At 39.0% G+C, this 27,522-nt stretch overlaps 1 protein-coding gene across 1 annotated transcript in view; it reads right to left on the minus strand.

Annotated features, from left to right (window-relative positions):
• LOC106539606 (acyl-CoA (8-3)-desaturase-like) overlaps positions 1-22,353 on the minus strand; it is a 30,191-nt gene extending 7,838 nt beyond the window's left edge. Inside the window, exons 1-5 of the mRNA XM_014054419.2 lie at positions 22,079-22,353; positions 10,842-10,952; positions 9,455-9,652; positions 7,977-8,078; positions 560-688 (exon numbers count right to left, since the gene is read on the minus strand). Coding sequence (XP_013909894.2) covers positions 560-688; positions 7,977-8,078; positions 9,455-9,652; positions 10,842-10,952; positions 22,079-22,300 — 762 coding nt within the window. The 5' untranslated portion in view covers positions 22,301-22,353. The remainder of the gene's footprint in view (positions 1-559; positions 689-7,976; positions 8,079-9,454; positions 9,653-10,841; positions 10,953-22,078) is intronic.
• Positions 22,354-27,522: the final 5,169 nt, after the last annotated feature.

A 27,522-nucleotide genomic window follows, 5' to 3' on the forward strand; every position in this document is an offset into this window, starting at 1 on the left:
GAGGGTGAAGAGTGCTTCCACAGCAATACTGTGGAATTGCTGTGAAATGGATTCTCTCTATAAATTTCTACCTAGCTTGTTTCTGTGGCCTTAAATATGAAGTGACCTGATTGATCCCATCTGGACAAAAGTGGATAGCAGGGATAGGAAACTTTATTATGTCTAGTAGATGAAGGGTGCAGTAATATTTGCAGTAATGTTTTTGTGTTTCTGGAAGTTCATAAATATTGTGAATGGCATAATAATACCATACAGATTAGAACAACCAAGTTTTTTTTCCAAGTGTTTTTGCATTTAGCAGAGAAATTTCAGACCAGGCAGCTTGAAGAAGTTTTTATTTGTCTTTTGAAAATCTGCAGCAAAGGGCACAGCATATCTACTGCACTATGTTGCTGGATCTTAGTGGTGGAAACCTGGAGGTTTGGGAAACTTCAAAAGTAAATGAGTAAGGGGAATCAGGCACTTCATGCAGCTCACAAGCCCCTGGCTACCTATGTCTGATTGCAAGATGTTCAGGCAGTCATTATATTTTGAATACGGTTACCTAAACTGTACTCACCTCCACAGAGAGAGACTTCCCTAAGGTGAAGAGAAATGGGTGCATATTGAGATCAGGATCCTTCAAGAAACAGTTGGGTTTGGCATGATGTTGGTTATGCATGTCAGTCCACCAAGTCGTTGGCCCACCCTGCATAGAAAATGTTGAAATGCATACATACATTCCAGTTTTCATTTGTTCTTTGGAACAGCTATTATCATGTAAGTTATTCCTAATCTAGCTGCTTTCCCCTGCCCACATTTCCTCAATTGCTGGCGCATTAGAAAAAAAAATAGAAATATAAAACTAACTGAGCAAATAGATGGAACCATCCTTTCCATTTTCAAGGGCATTAGGCTAATGGGACAAAGGTCACAGTTATTCAACATCTTCCACTAAAAATTCCAGCATGAAACTGCTATGTTAGAAATAATCAGGGGGAGGATGAGCCAACATCACAACAATACGGACGTGCTGTCTCAATTGCTCCAAGACAGCCCATGAACTTTTGCCACTGGATGGTCCAATTGGACCTAAACCGTCCCTTAGAGACGGTGAACAGGGAGAATACATCTTGCTGATCTCAAGGACACTGCAAAGTCCCTGATCGATCCAAGAAGTTGTTCAAGCTGGTGACAAAAACCTCAGCCCCAGGCTGATGAAGTTGGGACGGCTCCGGAATGGAAGGGAAGTGGAAAAAGGAAATGTGTCCATCTAGTGAGGAATTTTTACTGTTTTGGAAAAGACTGCCCAAAAAATCTTTTTTAAGTTAAATTAAATCCGAAAGAAGGAAACAAGCAGTGAAATAAACCTATATTGGATTGCTTTGGATAGTGTGTTTTTCTTTTCTTTTTCTTCGTAATTCTACTTTGTGGATTGAAGTGCTTGCAACTTTTTTTTTAAGAGAATGGATTAGTTTTTCTTCTTGTATTTTTCTATTTTTATTTCTTAATTTATGGATTAAAATCTTCTTTGTTATTTTAACAAAGACTTTTACTTCTTGCTATTAATTCCATTTAAGAACTTTGATTCTTTTGTATTTGAAATAATATTAGAGAGTGGGAAGCAATACTCCCTCTTGAAGGCTGGAGGCTTGAGCTTTTAAAATAATGAACTTTCCCTTTTCCTTTTGATCTCACTGACTTTGTATCTCAAGGTTCTGCAACTTGTTTATAGAAAGTGATAAGAAGCAAAAGCACGAATTGTTTATACAGGTGCGTTCTGAGAGCCTTACTGGCAGTGGGAGAGAAAAAGAAACAGAACCTTCTTTTTTGAAGATCATAAATGAATTTGCGTTTAAGCTAATTTAATATAAGAAGCTTTGAAAGCCAGAGTGGAGTATCTAACAGTTTGTTAAAATGGCACATTACTCAAAAGAAAAAATATGGATCAGAAAAATCAGCAAATAAAGCAACAGCTCAATGAAGGTTCAAGGTTCAAGGTTCAATTTTATTTATATGCCGCCCTATTCCCGGCGGGACTCAGGGCGGCGCACAAACCCAAGGAGGGGAAAGGGAAAAACACAAAAAAACCTACAAAAAGGAAAAGGCATTTAAAACAACCAACAGCCACACGATTCAAGAGGGGAAGGGAACTCATCGACCCCAGGCCTGCCGACACAGCCAGGTTTTAACAGCTTTTCGGAAGGCCTGGAGAAAGGTGAGGGTCCGAATCTCTGCAGGGAGCTCGTGCCAAAGGGCCGGAGCTCCCACATAAAAGGCCCTCCCTCGGGTAGTGGCCAGATGACATTGGCTAGTAGACGGAACCTGGAGGAGGCCTAATCTGTGTGATCTAATGGGTCTTTGGGAGGTAATTGGCAGCAGGCGGTCTCTCAAGTACCCAGGTCCAATACCATGAAGGGCTTTATAAGTGACGACTAGCACCTTGAAGTGTATCCGGAGACCAATCGGTAACCAGTGCAGCTCGCGGAGGATAGGTGTAACGTGGATGTACCAAGGTGCAACCACAATCGCTCGCGCGGCTGCATTCTGGACGAGCTGAAGTCTCCGAATGCTCTTCAAGGGATGCCCCATGTAGAGCGCATTGCAGTAGTCCAGTCTTGAGGTCACAAGGGCATGAGTGACTGTTGCGAGTGCCTCCCAGTTCAGGTAGGGACGCAATTGGTGCACCAGGCGAACCTGGGCAAATGCCCCCCTGGTCACAGCCAACAAATGATGTTCTAAGGTCAGCTGTGGGTCCAAGAGGACTCCCAAATTGCGAACCCTGTCTGAGGGGCATACAATTTCACCCCCCAGCCTGAGTGATGGAGTACTAGCCACATTTTTGGGAGGGAAACACAACAGCCACTCGGTCTTGTCTGGATTGAGTGCAAGCTTGTTAACCCCCATCCAGACCCTGACAGCCTCCAGGCACTGGCACATCATGTCAACCGTTTCACTGAGTTGGCACAGGGTGGACAGATACAACTGGGTATCGTCCACGTACTGATGGTATTTTATCCCGTGCCGCCGAATGATCTCACCCAACGGCTTCATGTAGATGTTAAACAGGAGGGGGGACAGGACCGAACCCTGTGGGACCCCATATTTCAGGGGCCTATGGGTCGACCTCTGCCCCCGACCAACACCGACTGCGACCTGTCCGAGAGGTAGGAGGAGAACCACCAAAGAACGGTGCCTCCCACCCCCACCTCTCATAACCGTCACAGAAGGATATCATGGTCAATGGTATCGAAGGCTGCTGAGAGGTCAAGAAGCACTAGGATGGAGGCATGACCTCCATCCCTGGCTCTCCAGAGATCATCGGTCAGTGCGACCAAAGCGGTTTCCATGCTGAAGCCAGGCCTGAATCCAGACTAAAAGGGATCCAGATAATCGGCTTCATCCAAGGACCGTCGGAGCTGAAAGGCTATCACTTTCTCAACAACCTTCCCAACAAAGGGGAGGTTGGAGACTGGATGGTAGTTATTCAAAATGGCTGGATCCAGAGATGGCTTCTTCAGGAGGGGTCTCACCACCACTGTCTTCAATGGCAGAGGAAAGAAGCCCTCCCGAAGGGAGGCATTCACCATCGCCTGGATCCAGCCCCGCGTCACCTCCTTGTTGTTCGCGACCAGCCAGGAGGGGCACGGGTCCAGTGGACATGTGGCAGCACTCACCGCTCCCATGGCCTTGTCCACTTCATCAGGAGTAACAAGTTGAAAGTCAGTCCCCGGTACCCCGGCTGGCTCTGCGCAATTGGAGTCCAGGTCCATCCGAAGCCGAGCAACTTTGTCCGCGAGGAACTAGACATACTCCTCTGCTCTACCTCGTAAGGGATTATCCGCAACCCTCCCATTCAGGAGGGAGCTGGTTACCTTAAACAAGGCGGCAGGGCGCGACTCAGCGGACGCTATCAGAGCGGCAATATAGGTGTTATTAGCTGTCCATATTGCCGAAAGGTATGCTCCGATGCAAGCTTTTAATAGTGCTCGGTCTGACTCGGATTTACTGGACCTCCAGCGGCGCTCTAGGCGTCTCTTTTGGTGCTTCATCTCCCGGAGGTCCTCGGTAAACCAAGGAGCCCTCCTGGATCCACTGCCGCGGATCGGCCGTAAAGGCACAATCCAGTGGAGAGCCTCAGATGCTGCTGAGTTCCAAGCAGCAACTAAAGTCTCCACTGGACTGCGGGCGAGAGTATCAGGCACAACACCAAGTGCCATCTCGAAACCCTGAGGATCCATAAGATGCCTGAGGTGGAACCACCTAATCGGTTCCTCCTCCCTACAGCGGGGGATTGGTCTCCGAAAGTCGAGCCTCAGTAGGAAGTGGTCTGATCATGACAGGGGCAAGATCTCACTACCCCTCAAACCAAGATCACAACTCCACTGCTCCGAGAGAAATACAAGGTCGAGTGTGTGACCCGCTGAGTGAGTCGGGCCCTGAATTACTTGGGTCAAGCCCATGGCTGTCATGGAAGCCATGAACTCCTGTGCTCCATCAGAGTGTTCGCCGAGCGAAGGCAGATTGAAGTCCCCCAGTATCATAAGTCTGGGGAACTCAACTGCCAGCTCAGCTACTGACTCGAGGAGCGAGGGGAGGGCTGTCGTCACGCTGTTGGGAGGCAGGTACGTTAACAACAAGCCCACTTGACCCGCAAGGTCCATCTTCACCAGCAAGGACTCACACCCGACAAGCTCCGGAGCAGGGATCCTACAAGGAACTAAAGACTTTCGGATAACAATAGCCACTCCCCCACCCCTTCACTGGGATCGCAGTTGATGAAGCACCTGAAAACCCTCTGGGCACATTTCAGTGAGGGGGACTCTTCCCCCCGGGCCCAGCCAGGTTTCAGTAATACATGCCAGGTCTGCCCCCTCGTCTGAAATTAGGTCCTGGATGAGGGGAGCCTTGTGAACCACAGACCTGGCATTTAGCAACAACAACCTGAGACCAGGGTCCTGACTACTCATGCCATCTGGCCTTGGAGTGGAACTAACAGGGTCGGAAGGAGGGATCCCTCTGACGTAGGGAACCCTCCTTCCCCGGTAATGGTTCACCCTGAAGTTCCCGCGAAGAGGAGGACCAAATAAATGATAAGCAAAAGGAGTGGAAAGAATAGATGGATTGGTCACATCAACAAATAAATCAAGGACTGGAGCAAAAAGTACAAATCACCTGACAAAGGAAGAAAGACAGAAGAAAATAAAACAGATGAATCAACAATTGGAGAGACAGGAAGATACCTTTGATAAGGAGATTGGGATATGGGCAGATAACTGGGAAAACTGGCAACACAAGGTTGTACTGGGAGGAAAGTTTAGATTGAACAAAAAAGAGATAGATGATAATAGAGATAAAGATGAAGAGTGTGGGAGGCAAATTAAAAAATGGATAAAAATTGAAGCAATAAAGAAGAGATGATAGAAAAATTGCCCTTTAAATATTAAAGTAGCCTGAGTGTAAGCTAAGGAGGCAGAAATAAAATTAGCTAGGGGAAATAGTAGAACATAAATTTTTTACCTGTGTTAGGCAGTTTTCTTTTATGTACGTTTAAATAATATAATGAGGATTACTATTTGATTAATGTGATAGAGATTATTAACAATGTTAATGAGAATTGAATCAATATAAATGATACCTAGTTAAATTTGTTCATATGTAATATAGAAATGTTTAGAGTGAACAAGAAAGATATAGATGAAGATTGAGACAAAAATGAGAAGTTATGCATTTTTGTTTATGTATGTTTGAACAATATAATGATAATTACCTAAATTTGATAACTGTGATAGAGATTACTAATATTGTTATTGTGAATTGGATTAGTATGAAAAATGGATAAGAATTCAGGCACAAACGAGGAGAAGAGATGAAGTTAGACATTCTCCTTTTATGTATGTTTAAATAATATAATGAGGATTATATAAATTTGATAAATGTGATAGAGATTACCAATACTGTTATTGTGAATTGGATTAATATGAATGGTATTCAGAACCAACTCTGTTTACACACAATATGGATGTGTGTGTGTGTGTGTGTGTGTGTGTGTGTATGTATGTATATATGTATGTGTATGTATGTATGTATGTATGTGTGTGTGTGTGTGTGTGTGTATATATATATATATATATATATATATATATATATATATATATATATATATATATATATATATATATATATATATATATATATATATATATATATATATATAAACACACACAGTTGTCAAACTGATTCACTGGAACAGCTGTAAAAATTATCATGTGCCAGTAATGAAAAACTGGTGGCACATAATACAATTGAAAAAGTAGTTGCAAATGACCATGTGAAAATATTGTAAAATTTCCAAATTGATAAAATCTCAGCTCATAATACAGCAATTGCAGATACTGTATAACTGCAATTGAAAAGAAAAAAAAAGCATGGATAATTGATGTGGCAATAACCAGGGAATAGTAGAATAGAAGATAAAGAACTGGAGAAGATCACTAAATATCAAGATATGAAAATCAAAGATTTTGGCATAAACAGCTATGGTGCCCCAGTAGTTATTGCACATTGGTTGCCATAACAATAACATAATATTCTTGCATGGCACTTAGAAAATATGCACATTGACAATATTTCCATCTGACAATTGTAAAAGGTCACACTGCTTGGATGCACATATTTCCAATACATTATGATATCCTAGGTCCTTGGGAAGAACTTGATGCTTATGAAAGCCCACATTAGCTAAAAAGCTGACAATTGTGACGTCACATTATAATGAACATATAATTATAATAACAATGATGGACTGGATCCAACCACAAAAATAGGAAGGTCAGAAAAATAATAACAATGAAACATGCTCTTCATCCACATAGCAAAGCTGACAGATTCTACCTACGAAGGGCATGGGATATTGCAAGTATAGTAGATAGTTGAAGAAGAAGAAAAGCCATTGGAAGAATAACTGAAGTCTAGTAAAGAGGATGCAGGTATACTGTGTAGGCTTACTGAATACCAGAGAGATCAAACTGGCCTACAAGAAAGGCCAAGCGAAGAGCAGAAAAGAGGCAAAATGAAGTATTAATGGCCAGTACACACACATACACACACACACACATACACACACACACAACCCTAGCAGCCAAAGCAGACAACAAGCCCTAGCAATTCCAAGAGCATGAAAGTTGAAGAAACAGATAAAATGGCTAAGTTTGGTTGCACCAAACCTTAAGAACAAATACATACGAAGAGAGAATTGAGAAGACAGCAACAGAGTACAACCACTGTCTGCAAAAAAAAAAAAAAAAAACCCTGAAGAAATAGTAGACCACTTAGTTATCTACAACAAGAAGACTGTACAGACTGACTATAGAGAGCAGTCTGAAAACATAGCAACAATGGTGCATTGGAATATTTGCAAGAAATACCATTTGCTTTCAATGGAAAGCAACTAGTGGAACCATGAAACAGAAAAAGTAATAGAAAATTAAGAAGCTAAAGCATTCTGGGACTTTAGAATTCAAATAGAGAAACACCTGCCATATAACATCTCACACTTAGCAACTATCCAAAGAAAGAAAAAGAAATCTGAACCGTAGAGATTGCAGTACCTTGAAATAGCAGAATAGAAGAGAAAGAACTTGGGGGAAATTACCCAATACAAAGACCTGCAAATAAAATGAGAATGATTGTGGTAAAAGAAAGCAAAAATCGTGTCAATAGTACCAGGCACCTTTGATGCAGTCCCAAAACATCTAGAGCACTATTTGAACACCACCATCCTTGACAAAATCAATCAATCAATTGCAAAAGGCAGCTTTACTTGGAACACCTTATATCTTTAACACCATCAAGTCCTAAACATCTGACTGATGGTGTGACCAACCATAGTAATGAATTAAACATGTATGCACTCCTAACAATTCTGGGTGACCAATAACAATTTAACTCCAACAAAGTTGATTTGAGAAAACCCACTTTCAGTTTTAAACTCTTACCTTAAGGATTCCCATCACAAAAATATGAGCCAATCTGTTCCATTTAGGCTTCTGGAAGACGGAAACATGTCCAAGATCATGTTGAAAGAAACCATATTGGATCTAGAAAGCAAGAAGAACATGAATTGCATGAGACTTTTCTTTGGCCAAGTTTTCCGTTTTTAAGGACTCATTGCTCAGCATAAGCTGCCATATTCTCAAATATCTATTTGAGAAGAATTTACGGTAAATTGGCAAGCACAGTAGAAGCTATAATGACATTGGCAAAGGAAATGTAAGCATCCTCATCCTACTGAAGGAAACCATATTGGTTCTGGAAAGCAAGAAGCAATGCCAATATATGATCCCCCCCCCCCCCCCAACAAGATCTTGGTTTCTAAGACCTGGTTGCTTTGTTTAAGCATTCATTTGGGAAGTACTTACATTTATAATGCAATAACAGTTGTTGTACCAATGTTAACAAAGTGAAACAGAAATGTAAGTACATTTATCCTAAGCATTATTGATTGCTAGAAGTTTAAGAAGGAACAGTTATACTCCTCAGTAAGGCCATGTCTTGCAGAATGCTTTGCATTACATTTCAAAGACAACTACACATTTAAATGAATTTTTTTAATATAATGGGAACAGGGTGGGAGCAACATTCTGTCCAAAGTCATCTTGTAGGGGAGATGGGCGGCATAAAAGTTTAATAAATAAGTAAAGTAAAATAAATAAATTCCCATCAGCTCTCACAGGATTGCTGTATTGATTTCAGGCTCCAGCCATATGAACAGGATGTAATCCTCAATTTTTTAGCATGAATGTAACCATTTCCAAGAGAGTAAGACCTCCATTTATGATAAATGTTGGGGTAGTTGGCCCCACTACATAGTTGTTAGCCTTTACAATCTGTAGCAGTGAGGCAGGTTGAAGTTATACAAAAAGATCTCCCAACAGCTGCACTGTAATATTTAGTGTAGTATAGATCAGAGGTGGTTTTTAGCAGGTTCTGACCAGTTCAGGAAAACTGGTAGCGGAAATTTTGAGTAGTTCAGAGAACCGGTAAATACCACTTTTGACTGGCCCTGCCCCCATCTATTCTCTGCCTCCCAAGTCCCAGCTGATTGGGAGGAAATGGGGATTTTGCAGTATCCTTCCCCTGCCACACCCACCAAGTCACACCTACCAAGCCATGCCCACAGAACTGGTAGAAAAAAAATGAATCCCACCACTGGTGTAGATGTATCACACAGGAGGGAATTCTATTTGCCGACTTTCCCCATGGTAGCCCAAGCATATTTCTGCCCACAAACTTTGTTAACAATGAGACTTCCCCTCTTTACTTTGAATGAATGGAGCCAATGGGAATTGGTCTGTATGGTCAGAGATAGAAACTCATTAATAGATTACCTGTGGTGAATATTACTACACTACTAAATTAAGTGTGCTGAAGACTGTTCTACTACTCTGTTATACTCCACAACACAAAAAGTTACCTGTGCAACAGTGAACATTGCTACTGCAATAAGGAAAGGCACCCAAGATTTTCCAAAGTACCAGATGGTGAACCAGGATGCCACGTCCAGCAAGAAGGCATGCAGAAATATGAACGCAAAAAAAGGAACACTGGACTTCAGGAGTCCCATCTTCTTCACTGTCGTGCGTAATTCATGAAAATCATGTACCAGAATTTCCTATGAGAAATGATGCCATGTAATTATGCCCCCAATAACTCGTTTTCTATGCATGTACAATAGCTGCTGCATTTTCACCTTTCCATGAAATCACAAAGGCAATGAAAGTTATATCCAGCTGTTTATTTGTATCTCAGTCAATGACTCAGCAGATACATCTGAAAAATACTTTCTGCTGCCTCCTTATCTTCATGTTAGCGAGAACAAATATTGTATAAGGGGTAGTTTAAAGAAATTAGTGAAGATGCACTAATTAGCACAAGATGAATGAGCAATTATCACAAGGTGAATGAAGCTCACTGCAATTTTTTGACATACATCAAGCTGCTCTGTTTAAGAAAGGAGTTTTAGCTCATATTTAAAATGTGTAATAAACATCTGTTCTTACCACAAACTTCTTCAATGCTATACATTCTCAGAACATGATTTGACTTGTGAAAATGTAAAATGATTCTTTTTTACTCCTAAACAATCATGCAGAGCCATATTTAACACACACATAAACATATGCTTGCAAATACATTTTCAGATTTAAACTTCCTTGTGCATTCAACTTTATTAGACAAGTAAAGTATAAATTGAGTAAATAAATAAAACAAAGAATAAGTCTTAATTATCTAAAACAATAAAGGTTCTAGTCCTACAAAGGGAATTCTGCATATAAAATCATTGTTGCCCTGATGTGCTTTGACTTATCTGATATAAAATTGGCAAATTTTCAGCCCTATCAAGATGCATCAATTCTAATCAGCTGCTAAATTAAAGGCTAATAGGTCACACAGGGCTAATATTTATTTATTTCTCCTCCATACATTCCAGCTTCAAAATACTGCTGAATACATTTCATCCTAGAAGTTTGTATTCAGTGCCAGAACTAGAGTTTGTGGTAAGCACATTTTCTTTGATATTCAAATGCTAATTTTGGAGGAGATTCTTCATTTAAATTGTTTAATTTATCAGAAGAGAAATAGCTTGTTGTTCAGGCAGAAATTAGTACTGCAAGAGACAGAACTCTAAACAAATCACTAAGGGAATTTTCAATGCAGCTACTTGCAGATGTGTTCTGTCTAACCCATGTTCTCATTGTATTACAGGATTTTTCCTGTATGAATATTGATTTTATTCCCTCTCAGAGACAGACACATATGGACACACTTTAAGTTTAAAGATAATGCTGGGGAATACTCACGTTTTTGGTGGGTTCACAGCTAGGTTGATCCGGTGTTAGTTCTCCAATTAACAGGGAATTCAAGTGTTTTTTTACCAGATCCTCATCCTTGTGGAAAGCTGTAAAGGCATCCTAAGAAATTCAGAAAGAAAGCAGGTGTATAAAGGAAAATGTATTGATTTATGACATTTGTATACTTACCCATCTTAAAACCAACTGTGGCATTTCTTTTGTGAAAAGATGAAATTTCCTGAGGATCTCTCCATAGGGACTAAAGGTGATTTCCCCCCAACAAGCTTTGGAGAAAACCAGCTCCATAACAATGACATATTTTGAGGGCTGATACAATCTTATTTTGGTTTGTAGGATGGAAGAGATAGAGTCTTTCCTCCCTTACAATATTGGGTCTGATTCTCTCCTGGCTTTGCCATGATTCACCCTGCCTCTCTGAATGGCCACTGGAAAGATCTTGCTCAACATCTACTACATACTACACTACTACATACAATGAAATCTACTACATTTCATTTTATTAGATAGTGCCCAATGTTCAAGTTTGTCAAGATCCTTCTGTATCTTTAGCCTATCTTCTGGAGTGTTGGCTCAGAGCCACAATCAGAGCCACAATCAGAGCCACAATCATCTACTGATTGCCCATATGTAACAATATCAGCAGGGATGCCATCAAAGGCCTTCAAAACAGCAATTATTTTGTAATTGAACAAGATAACAAAAGAAGAGCAGTTGCCATTCTGAGCGTGATTAAATTAACAAAGCTAAAGGCAATGTTTCAATGTTGTACCAAGTTCTGACCTCAGATACCAAACTGAAATATCAGAAACAATTGCACAATCACATGAAAGAATTTCCCAAGGACATACAAGATTCAATCTATATTCAGAACCTGCAGTAACCCTGATCAGGCATCTTCTACCTTCTTCTCAAAATACATAAACAGGCAATTCTGTCCCATGTTTCAAGCACTGGAAATATTTCATCTGAAAGATTATGTTTCAGGAACTTTATGCTACCAATGCTCCCGTCCCACCTATACAAGAGTGACCACTTCATAACAAATTTGAAATTCACTGGCAATATCCCTGAAAACACATTCAGCTACCATGGATGCTAAGGCACCATATACAACATCTGTCACAAACATGGATTTCAAAATATCAAGAAAACAATAGCCAATGACAATACAGCTCAGTTTCCCACCAGACAATGTTACATTGGCAACAAATATATGTGCACAACAATGGCACACCTATGTGCATATACACGGTTCTCAATATGCCAACATGTTCATGGAAGATTTTAAATCTTCTCAATTCTTTTCAAAACCTTTCTTTATATGAAATTTATTGACAACATTTTCAAAATCTGTACCCATGAAAACAATCCTTTATTAAATACCATCAAAACTTCAAGACTTCCAATACTTCAATCCCATCTTTAACCTAAGCCAGGGGTGGGTTACTGCCAGCATTACTTCTGGTTTGGTGCGTGTGCATGCGCAATTGCCTATAAATAGGTCTGTACATGCACAGAACCTAAAAAAATTGCAAAAAAACCATGACATGCCAACTGGGGATCCAGTTCAGAGGCATGGCAGGCCTAGGTCGCTGCCAGTTCTGGTGACCCAGGCTGGCATACCAATACCAGTTTGGCCGAACCAGTCCGAACCAGTAGGAAGCCACCTCTGACCTAAGCCAATATGTATCCAAGAACAAGTCCACTTTTCTGATAACATGCTATGATGGATACACAAATACATATAAGACACATAAACACCAGAAATCTTATAAGTCTCCATGCATACCTACATGTTTCCAGTTTCCATCTAGAATATACCATTAAATGCATAGTGTATATACAGGCTTTATGTCTATGGAGATTCTCAGTCATCCATTTCATAGTGGCCCCAAAGGTGCTTTTTGAAAAGGCAATTGGACTTTTTTCTCCCTTGAAGTCATTTTGCTTCTCAGCCAAAAAGCTTCTTCAGTTCTGACTGTCTGGTCCCTGAAAAAGCACCTTTGGGACATCCAGGCTTTATGTTATAAGTAAATTTGTTTTGACCCACTAGACAGAGATACGCGCAACTGATGGAGTTAAACCAGGCATTCAGGAGGCTAAACTCCTACTCAGTGAGATCAATAGAGCCAGACTGATTCCCAGGGAGGATCTACTGAAATACTGACACACAAAAACCTTCACGCAAAATAAAATGTGAGACAGCTGAACTTACATATATCAAGAGGTTTCAGAAGAGCCAAGGTGGCGCAGTGGTTAAATGCAGCACTGCAGGCTACTGCTAGATCAGCAGTTCAGCGGTTCAAATCTCACCGGCTCAGGGTTGACTCAGCCTTCCATCCTTCCGAGGTGGGTAAAATGAGGACCCAGATTGTTGGGGGCAATATGCTGACTCTCTGTAAACCGCTTAGAGAGGGCTGAAAGCCCTATGAAGCGGTATATAAGTCTACTGCTATTGCTATTGCTAGAAGGCCTTAACAAAAACAGTGGAGTTTTTAACCCATCACGATTATGTAACCTGGTTCCCAAGTAACCCTCATCTGCTAATTCCCAAGTTTCTCCTTTCATTTCCCATTATCTCCCCCCCACAACCTTGCCACATTCCATGCACATAAATCCAGCTCAATCATTCAACTGTAGCATATAAACTCCTATTGCTATTATGTGCTTTGCTTCATATGAATTGCATTACTCTGATGTTTCTGTAATTAATGTTACTGGTGGAGGATTCATCCTTGAAGAAGATATTCACATCCATAGAGTGACTGCATATGGATTCTTCCATTCAGTATAATTCCCTTTCATACAGCCAGAAGCATTATGATTTAATGGCAAGGTAGAAGTTTTGATCATTTCAGTGCTGGTTTTGGTCTCAAGTATGCCATCACTGCCTGGATGTCCCATAATAGATGGCTTAATTTAAAAAGAACCTTCAGTCAGAGGTTAACTTGAGGGCAGAATATCAGTTATTTATCAGATATGTCTAGAAGTGACAGAATATCTGTAGAAAGTGTTATCCTTTTTCACCTGCTGCAGATGCTTCCAAGATTGAAAGTCCTTACAGATATTTCTGAGCCTCAGCTACTGATCTTTGTATATGCAAATTATAACAGGTAAATAGAACAAGTCCATCTCTGTTCTGGTAATTTTGTATTTACCTTATATTTATAATATTATTCTCTCTGTGTGTGTCTGTCTCTCTCTGTGTGTGTGTGTGTGTGTGTGTGTGTGTGTGTGTGTGTGTGTGTAAATCAAACTTTTAGTCAAAATAATTCTTTTTTTTAATTGATTTTTTTTAAAAAAAAAACTTTTACAAATGTTTACTTCCCTCCCCCTACCCTCCCCCCCAACCCCCCTACCTCCCCCCCCCCCGACTTCCCAGAACCAATACAGGGTAAAAATCTTTAACAAAGATATTCTAAAATAAACTTTTTTAAAAAGTTGATATCTTTCATTTGAGTTTTAACTCCCCTTTGCTAGGCTAACTCTAAACAGATTATATCATTCCTTGTTTTTTCAGTCATAAGCTATCTGAAATTTCTTAGTCCCATATTTATTTTGAGTATAGTCAATCCATCTTCTCCACTCCAATTTATATTTCTCTTTGGAATGGTCCTTGAGATATGCTGATATTTTAGCCATCTCTGCTAGGTTTGTTACTTTTAATGTCCATTCTTGAATAATAGGCAAGTCTTCCTTCTTCCAGTATTGCGCCACCAGCAGTCTTGCTGCGGTTATTAAATGCAAAATCAAGTTAGTCTCTATAACTGTACAATCAGTAATTATACCTAACAAAAATAATTGAGGGGTAAACTTTATCCTTTTTTAAAGAACATTTTGCATAATCCACCATATTTTTATCTTCTTAAATGCTTTAACCTTTTTACAAGTCCACCATATATGATAGTATGTAGCATCAGCACAATGATATCTCCAGCATTTAGGTTGTAAATTCGGATACATAGAGGCCAGTTTTTTAGGATCTAAATGCCATCTATAAAACATCTTATAAAAGTTTTCTCTCAAATTTTGGGCTTGTGTAAATTTTACATTTTTTACCCACATCTTTTCCCATGTATCCAACATTATTGGTTCTTCAAAATTTTGTGCCCACTTTATCATACAATATTTAACTAATTCTGTTTCCGAATCCATTTCTATTAATGCATTATATAGTCTCTTTATATGCATTGGACTTTGATCTCTAATTTGTTTTAGTAAATTATCCTCGTCTTGCATAAAACCAATTTTTTGATCTTTTTTCCATCTGGCCTGTAACTGCCCATACTGAAACCATGTTTGAATTGCCTTTTCCTCTTTTAGTACATTCAAGGGCTTTAATTGTAATACATCTCTTTCTAAGGTAAGAAGCTGTCTGTATGTAATTACATCCTGTTTTTGTACTATATTTATGTTTTCTATTGCTTGTCTAGAAATTGCTCACATGGGTATCTTATCATTTAGTTTGTATTGATATTTTTTCCAGACCCACAGTAGAGCATTCCTTAAAATATGACTTTTAAAATTCTTATCTACCTTTTTTCATATAGCAAGTAAGCATGCCAACCATATACCAAATCATGCCCTTTGATATTAAGTATTCTATCATCTGTTAAATTAATCCAGTCACTAATTACCGATAAAACTACTGCTTCATAATATAGTTTTAAATTTGGTAATTTCAAACCTCCTCTCTCACGCACATCTTGCATTATTTTTAGTTTTATTCTCAGCTTCTTCCCTGCCCATACAAATTTATAAATGCCCTTCTGCCACTCTAGCAAATTTGCATCTTTTTAAAGTATTGGTATCATTTGAAAAAGAAATAAAAATTTAGGTAGAATATTCATTTTCACTGCTCCCGGAACTAAATTACTAGTACTTTAGTAAAAATTTTATAATCTATGTTAAGTAATGATATAGGTCTGTAATTTTTTGGTTGACTAAGATCTTGATCCTCTTTTGGTATCAAGGATATGAAAACTGTCTTCCAAGATGGGGGTACCTTCCCTTCCATTTGGATCTTATTAAATAGTTCCTTAAGAGGTTATACCATTTCTAATTGTAAATTTTTGTAATAAGCCGATGTCAGGCTGTCTGTACCCGGTGCTTTCCCTACCTTTAGCTGTTTAATTACCTGGAGAATTCCCCCCAAAGTTATTGGTTGGTTCAATCTTTCCCTCTGCTCGTCTTTAACTATGGGTATTTTTTCTTTATCCAGGTATCTATCTATATCTAAACCTTGTATTTTGTCATTCATGTACAATCCTGTGAAAAATTCACAAAAAAACCTTTTGAATCTCATTCTGTTGATACACTTCCTTCCCTTTATAATGTAATTTTGATATATTGCGAGATTTCTGTTTCTTCCTAATCAGATATGCTAGCCATCTACCAGATTTATTTGCATTACAAAAAGTGTTATGTTTTGCATATAGCAAGTTAGTAGCCACCTGGTCTGACATCAGCATATTAAATTGCTCTCTTAATAAGGTAATTGCTTCTTTAATCTTCTTATCTCCTGGTTTTAGTATTAACTACTGTTCTCTCTTCCTGATTTCTTCCTCTAGTTCGATTCTTTTTTTCCCCTGTTTATGTCTATGTAACCTATTTAAATTTATTAGAACTCCTCACATATACCCTTTACTTGCGTCCCAAACCATTTCCATAGATGTACCCTTATTCATATTAAAAACAAAATATTATCTTAACAATTTTTTACATTCATTAATATTTTTCTCATATCTAAATAAGTTTTCATTCAATCTCCAAGTCCTTCTTGCTTGCATCCCAAATTCCAGCTCCATCCAAACTGGATTATGATCAGATAAAGCTCTGGAGCATATCTTTGTCTTCTTTACCCTAGAAAGCAAATCATTGATTGTTAGTATAAAGTCAATCCTAGAAAAGGATTGATGTCTATCGGAAAAAAAATATAAAGTCATATTCTTCTGCGTTCCTTTCTTGCCACATGTCTCTCAGTTCAAAATCATCCATCATATCGAAAAAGGACTTGGGTAATTTCGCTCGCGTTTGGATATTTTGCTGGAGACCCTTCTTGTCTTTCTTGGTATCCATAACACCGTTCCAGTCACCCAATAATATGCAAGATCCATAGTCCCAATGTACTAACTTAGTATGGAGCGTTTTATAAAATTTATCTTGATGTTGATTGGGAGCATATATTCCCATTAGAAGTATCTTTTTCCCTTCTAATACCAATTCTATTGCAATATATCTTCTTTGGGAGTCTGCTTCAATTAATTCAGCTTTCATGTCCTTTCTTAAGTAAATAACTATACCATTTTTCTTCTCAGGAGCAGAAGCTACAAAGTGTTGTCCAAGTCTTGTATTAATCAAATATTTCTGGTCAGTTCATCTAATATGAGTCTCTTGCAGGCAAATTATATCATTCTTAAATTGTTTCAATAATGATTTATTTTCTTCCTTTTCTGTGGGGAGTTTAAACCGTTAACGTTCCAGGTTAAAAACTTAATTGTCATCTTTAGCTCCCTGAAGCTTTTTAAGAGCCATCTGGAAATCCTGTAATTTGGCTTTCGGCCTGGCTCCACCCACTGCTTTGAGCTAAAACCTGTGAATTCTTGGATGGTAGCGTGTGTTTGTTGTAAAGTTTGTTGCTTTTTTAACTCTTGTTCCATTCGCCTGATAATCATGCGAGTTTGTCTTTGCTCCTTCGCTCCTTCTAGTTCTGAGAGAGGAAGTTGGTCCAGCCTTGGTGATTCTTGCGTAACTTGCTGTCTATCCTGTCCTTGTTGTTCTCTTTCTCTGGGTCCTGGAGGGGAGGATGTCCACCCTTCAGTATATTATTATAAAAATCTTGAGCCTTCCATACTGAGTTAAGATGATATCTTTGCCCCTGGTAAGCAACTGCTAGCCCGGCTGGGGCCTCCCATCTGAACTGTAGCTGGAAATTTTTGAGCTCATCAACTAAGAATGCATAGTCTTTCCTTGATCTCAACATTTTGGGTGGTATTTCCTTCAAAATAGTCACCTCCTGACCCCAATTTGAAGCTTAGTTTTGTAAGACTCTTGCAGTATCAAATTCCTCATATCTCTTGTAGCAAAATACACCACAATGTCTCTTGGGAGTTGCTTTTGTCTGGTGAGCCAGGAATTAACATAATATATCTTATCAATCTGCCAATCAAAATTCCCTCCTGACCGTCCCATCAATTGATCAAAGGCTTCTGAGAAAATCTGCTTCAAATTTTCTTGATTTTTCTCTTTGAGGCCTCTTGTCCTTAAGGCAAATTCCATCTGTCTATACTGCAGCATTAGAATTTCATTATCTGCATCACCAACCTTTTGTTCAACCACATCCATTTTTTGTTACCAGATTAATATTGGAATCACTAAGAGCTTCCAATTTATCTTCAATTCCAGATACATAACCAGATAGGCACTTAAAAGCCTCTAAAATATTGTCTCTAATTTGTTGATTCCGAATCTGGACCGAATTCATAAGTTCTTCCGATAATTCCTTATGAGCAGCAGATATCTCTTCCTTTATTTTAATTTCCATCACAGCAGCATGATTTTTTAAGGCCTCAGCTAAGGCCACGCTTAGATCTTTTTGCAGTATTTCTCAGGTCAAAGGCTCTCCTACAGGGGTAGGAAGGGATTGGGGGGGGGGGAGTAGTGACTGTAATTTAGTTCCGGAAGCAGGTGAATTACCAGTGCTCTTTGAGGCAATATTTTGCTGTTTAGAAGCCATTCCACATTTAATCTTCTCCACCCAATTACTAAATCCAGGCAAACCGCTTGTCTAGTAATTACTATTTAAGTTAGTAATAAATCACTACTGATTTAGTGATCTTTCAGTGTTCTGAGCTCTGTAGAAATCTGTGGCTTCAGAGCCTGACCCCTCCTACAAAGCTGTTCGGCGCCATTTTCTGTGTATTTCTAGCAAGGAATTCAGAAGTCAGAAGGGATTCTTTAAAAAATGGAGTTAAAGACTTAATACATACAATTAGAAGTTCTCCAGTATCAGGTCTACCCGAGTTGGAATCAGTAATAAATCAATCCTTGAGCTGAGGGTGGTCGTATGCCTTTGTTCTGCAAAAAAGGCAGAAGAAGTCCTTGACGCGGAGATTCACTATGTTACCGGGTGGCTCCGTCCTTCCACCCCCAGATTTATGTTCTTGGGGGGGGGGGTTAAATGGAACTCTGCCAAAACACAGCTTGCTCGCCTCCTCCTCCTATGCCCAGAGAAGTGGTAATCAAACTGTCAAACAGTTGATGGATGCTGTTTAGACATCTTAACGCAGCCAAGGAACAACAACTCATCTCAGACCACGCCCATCCAGAAGTCTAGTCAAAATAATTCTTATAGATATATTCTAGGTCTATAAACTATTGTATTATGAAATAAATGAAATTGTATTATAAAATATACAATGTTATCACATGGTGGTCTTGTAAACATGCTAAATGATATTGGATCAATATGATGGTTATGCAAAAAATGCTTAAAATGCAAACATTAATCAAATCTAAAGCCTTTTTCCCAGGTATTATGGATAAATTGACAGACAAACATTTTGTAACCTTATTTGTTTTAATATGATAACAGCTGCAAAGATTGCATATGCTAAATATTGGAAAGAAAAAAGAATATCAATAGTGAAAAATTGATTTTGAAACCAACCGAATTGGCAGAGATGGCAAAATTCATTCTGCTGATTAGAATCAATGGTTTGAGTACACTTATGAGGCTGGAAGTCATTTGTTGAGTTTCTGTGAGTTAAATATAATAATGGGCTGTTCACAGAGGACTTTAAAGTTTAATATAGGGGATTAACCTATTTGATTTGTGTAAGATTCAGATATCAGCGTTCAGCTATGGTGGAAGTCTTATGTTTATGGCTAATCTTATATTTCTTGTATATAGTTTTCTCTTTTTTCATATCTTGTTAGTTATTGTTTTGTTGGTTTTTTATTCTGTATTATATTAATAAGAATATATTAAAAATTAGATGTATACAATAGAGGCTACAGATTCTAAACTTACTTGGAAACTAGTAAACCTACATATATCGAGAGGTTCAAGCTACCTCAGAAGGCTTTAATAAAGATATCTGATGAAGTTAGCTACAGTTCAGCCCTCCAACTGTAGTATATAAACTCCTATTGCTATTATGTGATTACTTCAAACTGCTTTATTTAAACATTGAATTGAAATATTTCTTATGAACGTGCACAGCTGCACAAAAGTATTAGAAAAAAATAAAAGATTGGCTAGAGGAGATTACTACACATCAAATTGCACTAAAACCTGAATTATTTTTGTTAGGGATTATAAAAGGAAATTATGAAAAAAAATATTAAATACTTAATTTTACACATCGTTATGGCAGCGAGAATTATATTAGCACAAAACTGGAAAAATAATTATATACCAACAGAAGAAAATGTAATTTAAAAAATATTGGAATGTGCAGAGATGGATAGGCTCACGAAAGAACTAAAAGAGAAAGAAGAATCTGAATACTACTTCATATGGGATTTATTGTACAATTGGCTAGAGGAAAGGAGGGGAAAAGCAGGAAAGTAAAAAAGAAAGGAAGAAAGATCAGCAAAACAATAGACAACTACAAAACCAGAAAAGGATTAAAAGATTGAGAAGAGATAGACTATAGCAAATAAATATTACACAAAATGACGTAAATGTAGTAAAAACTGTTACACATAGAATATATAGAATATTACATATAGAATGAAAAAAATGTATGAAATAATGTAAATGCACAAATATATAAAGTCATAGTTATAAAAGATTTAATATATTATATACTTTACAAAATGACATAAATGTAGTAAAAACTGCTATACATAGAACATATAGAATATTATATATAGAATGAAAAAATGTATGAAATAATGTAAATGCACAAATATATGAAGTCATAGTTAAAAAAGATTTATTGATATAGATAAAACAGATACAACAGAAAGGTAAAAAAATGTAATGTGTTGCAAAGATGTGAAGTTTGTACAAACAAAATAAAATTTATTAAAAAAAAGAAATTTTCTTTTTTGTAAATCATTGAAATTTGTGATCCATGAGGGCAATATATTGCAGTAAATAAATAAAAGTGAGAAACCACAAAAAAAGAAATATTTCTTATAAATAAATTCCGAGTATATAAATCATTGTATTGTGTACAACAGAGGTTAGAAGTCTCCACTCCATTTACACACACACACACACACACACACACACACACACACACAAAAGCTAAAATCCTGCAATACTTGATAGAGGTCACACTTCTCTATCAATATTACTCATATATTTTCCACTGAGAAAGTCTTCCTGACTGAATTTTGCTTAGGCAAAATATAAGCTGGGCCCATGCTTTTGCACAAACGCCTTCAAACCTAAGGTGCATTTTGTTCATATTGTCTAGAAGTCAATAAAGTTAAACAACTTAACTGCAGGCAAACATTGATGCAAAACTGGAAAAAAAGGAAGCCTGCAAATTACAACAACTTGTATGTCTGGGGATCAGCTATCATATCCCCACCATGTCATCTTTCCAATGATGCTTCTAAATTTTGGTCAGATTTTGTCACTTGTTACTACAAAATTGCCAAGTGATACAGCCTCCACCTGGAGCTTCCTTACATCAAAGCACTGGGCTGTCCAACCCAAAACAACTACAGATAGCCTCAAATAACAATCACAATTGGGACCAGAATTTCTGTTGCAAAGCAAAATGGTTAAGTTGGTTGAGTCATGCCCATTTGGGAGGTGGGAGAAGAGTTGTTAAGCAAATAACTTCAGTTAAGTGAATCACATGGTCATTAAGCAAATCCAAATTCCCCCCATGACCTCAGGACACTGCAACTATCATAAATAAATGCCAAGTTAATGCGTATGTTATCAAAACGAGAACATAAATATATGCCAGTTGCCAGGCACCCAATTTTGTTCATGTGACCATGGAGATGCTGCAATAGTCATAAATGTGAGGACTGATTGTAGTCACTTTTTTCAGGACCATTGTAAACAAATAGTTGTAAAACAAGGACTACTGTATTCTATAATATCAGAAAATTCTTGTGGCTTCAGATAAAATGGATACTTTCCCCCTCATTCTGCTAGTGGAGACACAACCTCAATCTGGAATGTGTGCAAAGTGAGTGTTTTGTGTAGCCTTCAGGTCTTTCCATGGCTGTCTTTCCCCTCAGCAAGGACTCACCGTGGCATCTTGTCCAGAATAGTGTCTGATGAGACGAGGCCCACCTGGATGCCGCAAATAGAACTGACTAACATCATAAACTTTTCGGTTGATGACCAGCCATCTCTTTTCCTTGAAATCTCCCTTGCCTGTGCAGAGCCCCACTTCCTCCCAGGTGAAAAGCCTGGGGACCCCTGGCTGACTCTCTGACTTTCCCGCACTGACTCCTGACTGAGGGGGCATCCTGGCTGGAAGCACTGAAAGTTACTGACTCCTGAGGTGTGCTGCTTATCCTGTGGAAAGATGAGGCAGCTCTAACTCTTCATTCTGATAGATGTTGCAGTCAAGTTTATATAGACTCCAGCAACCACCCACACTTTCTTATCTTTCTATTGCCCTAGATAAGCTCTTGCTCCTCCCTCCCATTGCATTTCTCCATGATGATATGAGTCTTTTGTTGTGCACAATGTGTATTTTGATTAAAATTTGAAACAGCATAAACAAGCATAGTTTTCAGCAGTTTTTAAATAAACAACACAATATATCAGTATATAAAATCTTTATTCTTATTTCCATTTATTGGGTAAGATATAGTATAGATATAGCCACAGTAGCATTCCACAAAAAAACACATCATTAGAAACAGTATAATTACAACAGTTAAAAACTAATATAAACAAAAAAAATAGAATAAAATGAAAGTAGAAAACAAAAGTAATAGAAAAGAAATGTAAATATATAGTAAAGAGAAATAAAGGAAATACACAAAGAAGTGTCTTCTCACCTTCATCAAAAGTATAAACAATTTTAGTAACTTATTATCTTCTTTTAAAATACATGTCTTCTTCTCATATCCCATCCCTTTTCTATAAACAAATCCATAAATCACCATCATTTCAGTCCTGATGTCAGCAAGTCTATCAAGAAGTACCAGAGAATACATCATATGTATTTTAATTTTGATCAAATAAACCAACTTTATACTTTTTTTTCTTACTGCTAACAGTCTTAATCCATAACCACAGACCTGCGGTCATAGTGACTGCAACAGTTTTCCAATATGTTTGGAACACCCCTATTTTTTAGAAATGGACCATTCCGGTTGCAAATAGCTTTTGTTTTCCCACCAATAAGAGTGTATGCAACATCGCGCTTGCATAAGTTATTTGGTGTTTTCTGTAGCAGCATTTGAATTTAAGTTTCTGTCATTTTGATCACAGATCTTTGTTAATGTTTTTTTTTTTGGTTTTCCACCAAAAAGAGTATGATTTGATGATCCAAACTTTGAAGAAACTGTTCCAAAATGGTATGGAGAAGCAGAGAATCATCTGAGTGAAGTGCAATCGGATTGTGATGAAAATTGTAATGGACGATGAGGAACCCCTGCTGCCTCCAGTTCTGCGGTGATGATGAAGCTCCCAATGAAATTGATGACCAGTTAAAATCTACATCGTGCAATCATTTGAACAAATTCAAATGGTCTTCTGCAACCTTTTGGAAGCATTAGATCCAGAACCACTAGTCACAATATTGTACTGCAATTACCTGGACTACAGCCAGCAGCTAGAAATCTCGGAATTTCACTTACTCCCCTAGAGATTTGGAAATTATTATTTTCTAAAAAAATTATTAGCACCAATTTTCAGATTGAGAAAAATTAAAATATCTATTGCTATGACTAATATGAATTATATGTTATTTCAAATATTATATTAAACTATGGGATCAAATTAAGAAAATTTTATTAAGATGAAAAAGTTACAATGATCACTGGCTGGAAGAATCTCTGTGGTAAAATAACTGTATTACACAGAATGATGTTTTTATTTCAAATAATATCCATTTTGAAAAATGATGCACCTTTTAAGCAATGGCAAAAAAGATATACTCAGATTTATAAGACTGAGTAACAAATGAAGGGTTAAATATAAAATTCTTCAAGACACAAAAAAATTGTTTAATATTATCTGATTTTAAAATGTATTTCACAACCTGCGATTTGGTTTGATAAAAACAGTGTGGTTTGCTGAAAAATAAAAGAACATTAAAACAAACATGCAATCCCTGGCAATCTCCAAAGTGTGGAATCTGAGCCCCAAATATTCCACAATTCAATCTTGAGCTTATAGATAGGATCTTCTATTGGTAGTCTCCAAAAGCTTGGTCTTTATAACTCTTTGGAATGCCACAGATGGAACCACCAGGTCTCAGGGGGAACTTCATTCCAGAAGACAGGTGCAATACTAGAGAAGGTAGGCTTCCTGGATCCTGTAGGTGGCACTATAGGATCAAAGGAATATAAATTCCTAAACACTATCTGAAGTATATGTAACCATTACAAAAATGTGGAGAGACACATGTATCACATCTTACTTGATCCAGGTTTAGAAGAAAGAGCTTTTTCTTGCATCTGGAATTTCTCTAAGCAGGGAACAGATCCTGTGATAGTTTTGTAAATTTTCTATTTTTGAAAACCCTAAGAAAATTTGACAAGCATACTAAAGGTGATGAGGGAAAAGACTACCACAGAGTAGATTGGCTTCATGAGTTATCCACCACATTCTAGAACTACTCCCTCAGTGTTTCATGCTACCAGTTCTGAATTACAGAGATTTGCTCTCTACTGTGAGTAATTGGAACAGTGGGGATTATCTTGCTATATTACCTAACATAATCTTCCTTCCTGAATTAGGTGGAGCAATGGTAGTGTGCAGTGGTGGGTTTCTGCCGGTTCACAATGGCTCGGGAGAACCGGATGGTGAAATTTACCGATCTGGTGAGAGGAGGTTCGACTGGTGGACCCGGAAGTAACTTCTGGAACGCCTGCCCCGGCTCTGTTGCTCGCTCGCTCACCCCTGCCCATCCGGAATCAGCTCCATCGCTTGCTCCCCCCACCCATCTGCACTATCCTAGCCCAATTCGGTGTCACGTTCCATACCTGGGAGTGGAGGTGGTGAACGGAGAAGCATGTAGAGGTCCAGCGGCACAATCCTCCAGACAGCAGCGGCAAGCACAGGAGTTTTCTCCTGGATTCCTCTCTGTCCTGCCTCCTCTGATCTCCCAAAGTTCTTTTCCCAACATGTGATAGCTTTTTCCTGGATTCCCCTCTGTCTTGCTGCCTCCGATCTCCCAAAGTTCTTTCCCCAGAGTGTGATAGCTTTCTACTGGATTCCCCTCTGTCCTGCCTCCTCCGATCTCCCAAAGTTATTTTCCCAGCATGTGATAGCTTTCTACTGGATTCCCCTCTGTCCTGCCTCCTCCAATCTCTCAAAGTTCTTTCCCCAGCGTGTGATAGCTTTCTACTGGATTCCCCTCTGTCCTGCCTCCTCTGATCTCCCAAAGTTCTTTCCCCAGAGTGTGATAGCTTTCTACTGGATTCCCCTCTCTCCTGCCTTCTCAGACCTCCCAAAGTTCTTTCCCCAGCGTGTGATAGCTTTCTACTGGATTCCCCTCTGTCCTGCCTCCTCTGATCTCCCAAAGTTCTTTCCCCAGCGTGTGATAGCTTTCTACTGGATTCCCCTCTGTCCTGCCTCCTCCGATCTCTCAAAGTTCTTTCCCCAGCGTGTGATAGCTTTCTACTGGATTCCCCTCTGTCCTGCCTTCTCTGATCTCCCTAATTTCGGCCCTTAATTCTCCTGTTGTCTATTTTTACAAAGTTTTCCCCTCTCTTCCCCCCCCCTTCATAGGAGTCCCCCAAAAAATTGCCACATGGCTTGGGGGTGGTGGTCATGTGACTGAGTGTGCATGAGTGATGTCAAGTTGTCCATACCTGCCCGGTCACATGACTGCCAAGCCACACCCACCAAAGAGGCCACATCCACAGAATAGGTTCTAAAAAAATTTGAAACCCACCACTGGTAGTGTGGGTTCCTCTTAGGTGCAATTTTTTGTATGGGAAGTTTTCAGCATTCACTACTTAGTCAGGATGAGAATTTCGCACCTGTCCCAACTAGTATTTGTCTTTATGCAAGCAGTAGGTCACACTGACTTATCAGCTTTAAATAAGCCATGGGGATGACAATATAAATCTCTGTGGGGGTGGGAGATCAGTTAAAATGTCTATCTCAATTTCTTAATAGAACTGAATGGATTCCATAATGCACTTAAAAATTCTGTTGCCTTACTTTTGGTAAGATTTCTGAAATCGTATTCAAATTATGCAACACAGAAACTACCTAGATAAGTGATGGCAAATCTTTTTCTCCTCACGTGCCAAAATCGGCAACAGCACGTATGCACCCCGCCACCCTGCACATGCTCGCATAAACCACCCATGCTTCTCCCACTCCTCGTGCTTCTCCTCCCCCTCACATATGCATGTGAACCCCTCGCGGTCCCCATACACCTGCGCGCAACCCCCCGCTTCCCTTTTTGGGCCTAGCAGGCCTCCCTGAAGCTTCCTGGGACCAAAAATGGGTCATGGGGGAACCACCTATTTTGCACCTAGCAGGACCAAAAAAGGGGGACTGCCACGCCCCCACATGCTCCTCCCACGAATGTGCGCACAACCTCCCACCTCCCCTCATGCATGCACACGTTTCCCACATGTGCGGCAGAGACCCGAAAATCACCTGGCTGGCGGGACATGTGCATGCATGGTGGAGCTGAACTGGGCAACAGCTCGTGTGCCCACTGAGAATTATATACCGCTTCACAGTGCTTTACAGCCCTCTCTAAGCAGTTTACAGAGTCAGCATATTACCCCCAACAATCTGTGTCCTCATTTTACTGACTTTGGAAGGATGGAAGGCTGAGTCAGCCTTGAGCCTGTGAGACTTGAACTGCCAAATTGCAGGCAGCTGGCAGTCAGCAGAAGTAGCCCGCAGTACTGCATTCTAATCATTGAACCACCGCAGCTCCTAATATTTATCTCAAATTGTTAAGAATTGAAAGTTGATTATGTTATTCCAATCAAATTTAACATTCCTTGGACGAGAATAAACAAGGTGAAGTTAAATGCAGATACAGTTGTATCTCAATACTTGTTAATTGGTTCTGGAAAGCATGATAAGTACCAAACAAATTTTTCCCATAAATGTGACACTTTGTTTTGGCTGGAAAGGGTAGTGAGTCATGAGGCAACTGACACCAACTTCTAGCTTGTGCATTGACTATTAAACAAACAATGAGTACTAAGACAAAATTTTCATGTCAAAATGCACCATGTACTAAATTTGATGAATTTCAAAGTAGTTAAGTACCAACGTATGACTGTATATAGATTGGGATTCAGTCTGGTGAGAGTAGTAAGAGTGGGGCTGCCCCTCAAATCACAACATATCACTGCCTATGGAAGATCTTCACTTTTTGATACATTCAGTTCTCTTAGTTCTTCAAATATCGCCAGTTCTTTCGGGGAGTTTTATTCCGTTACATATTTTGTTAGATTTATAGGGTACCTGCAAGACAGGGGTGGGTTTCTCGCCCCGTTCCAACCGGTTCGGTTGGAACGGGGCTGGCGGCGT

Source organism: Thamnophis sirtalis, unplaced genomic scaffold (assembly GCF_051295495.1).
Source record: "Thamnophis sirtalis isolate CommonGarterSnake01/CBP01778 unplaced genomic scaffold, rThaSir2_p1.2 scaffold_1, whole genome shotgun sequence".
Classification (NCBI taxonomy): Eukaryota; Metazoa; Chordata; class Lepidosauria; order Squamata; family Natricidae; genus Thamnophis; species Thamnophis sirtalis.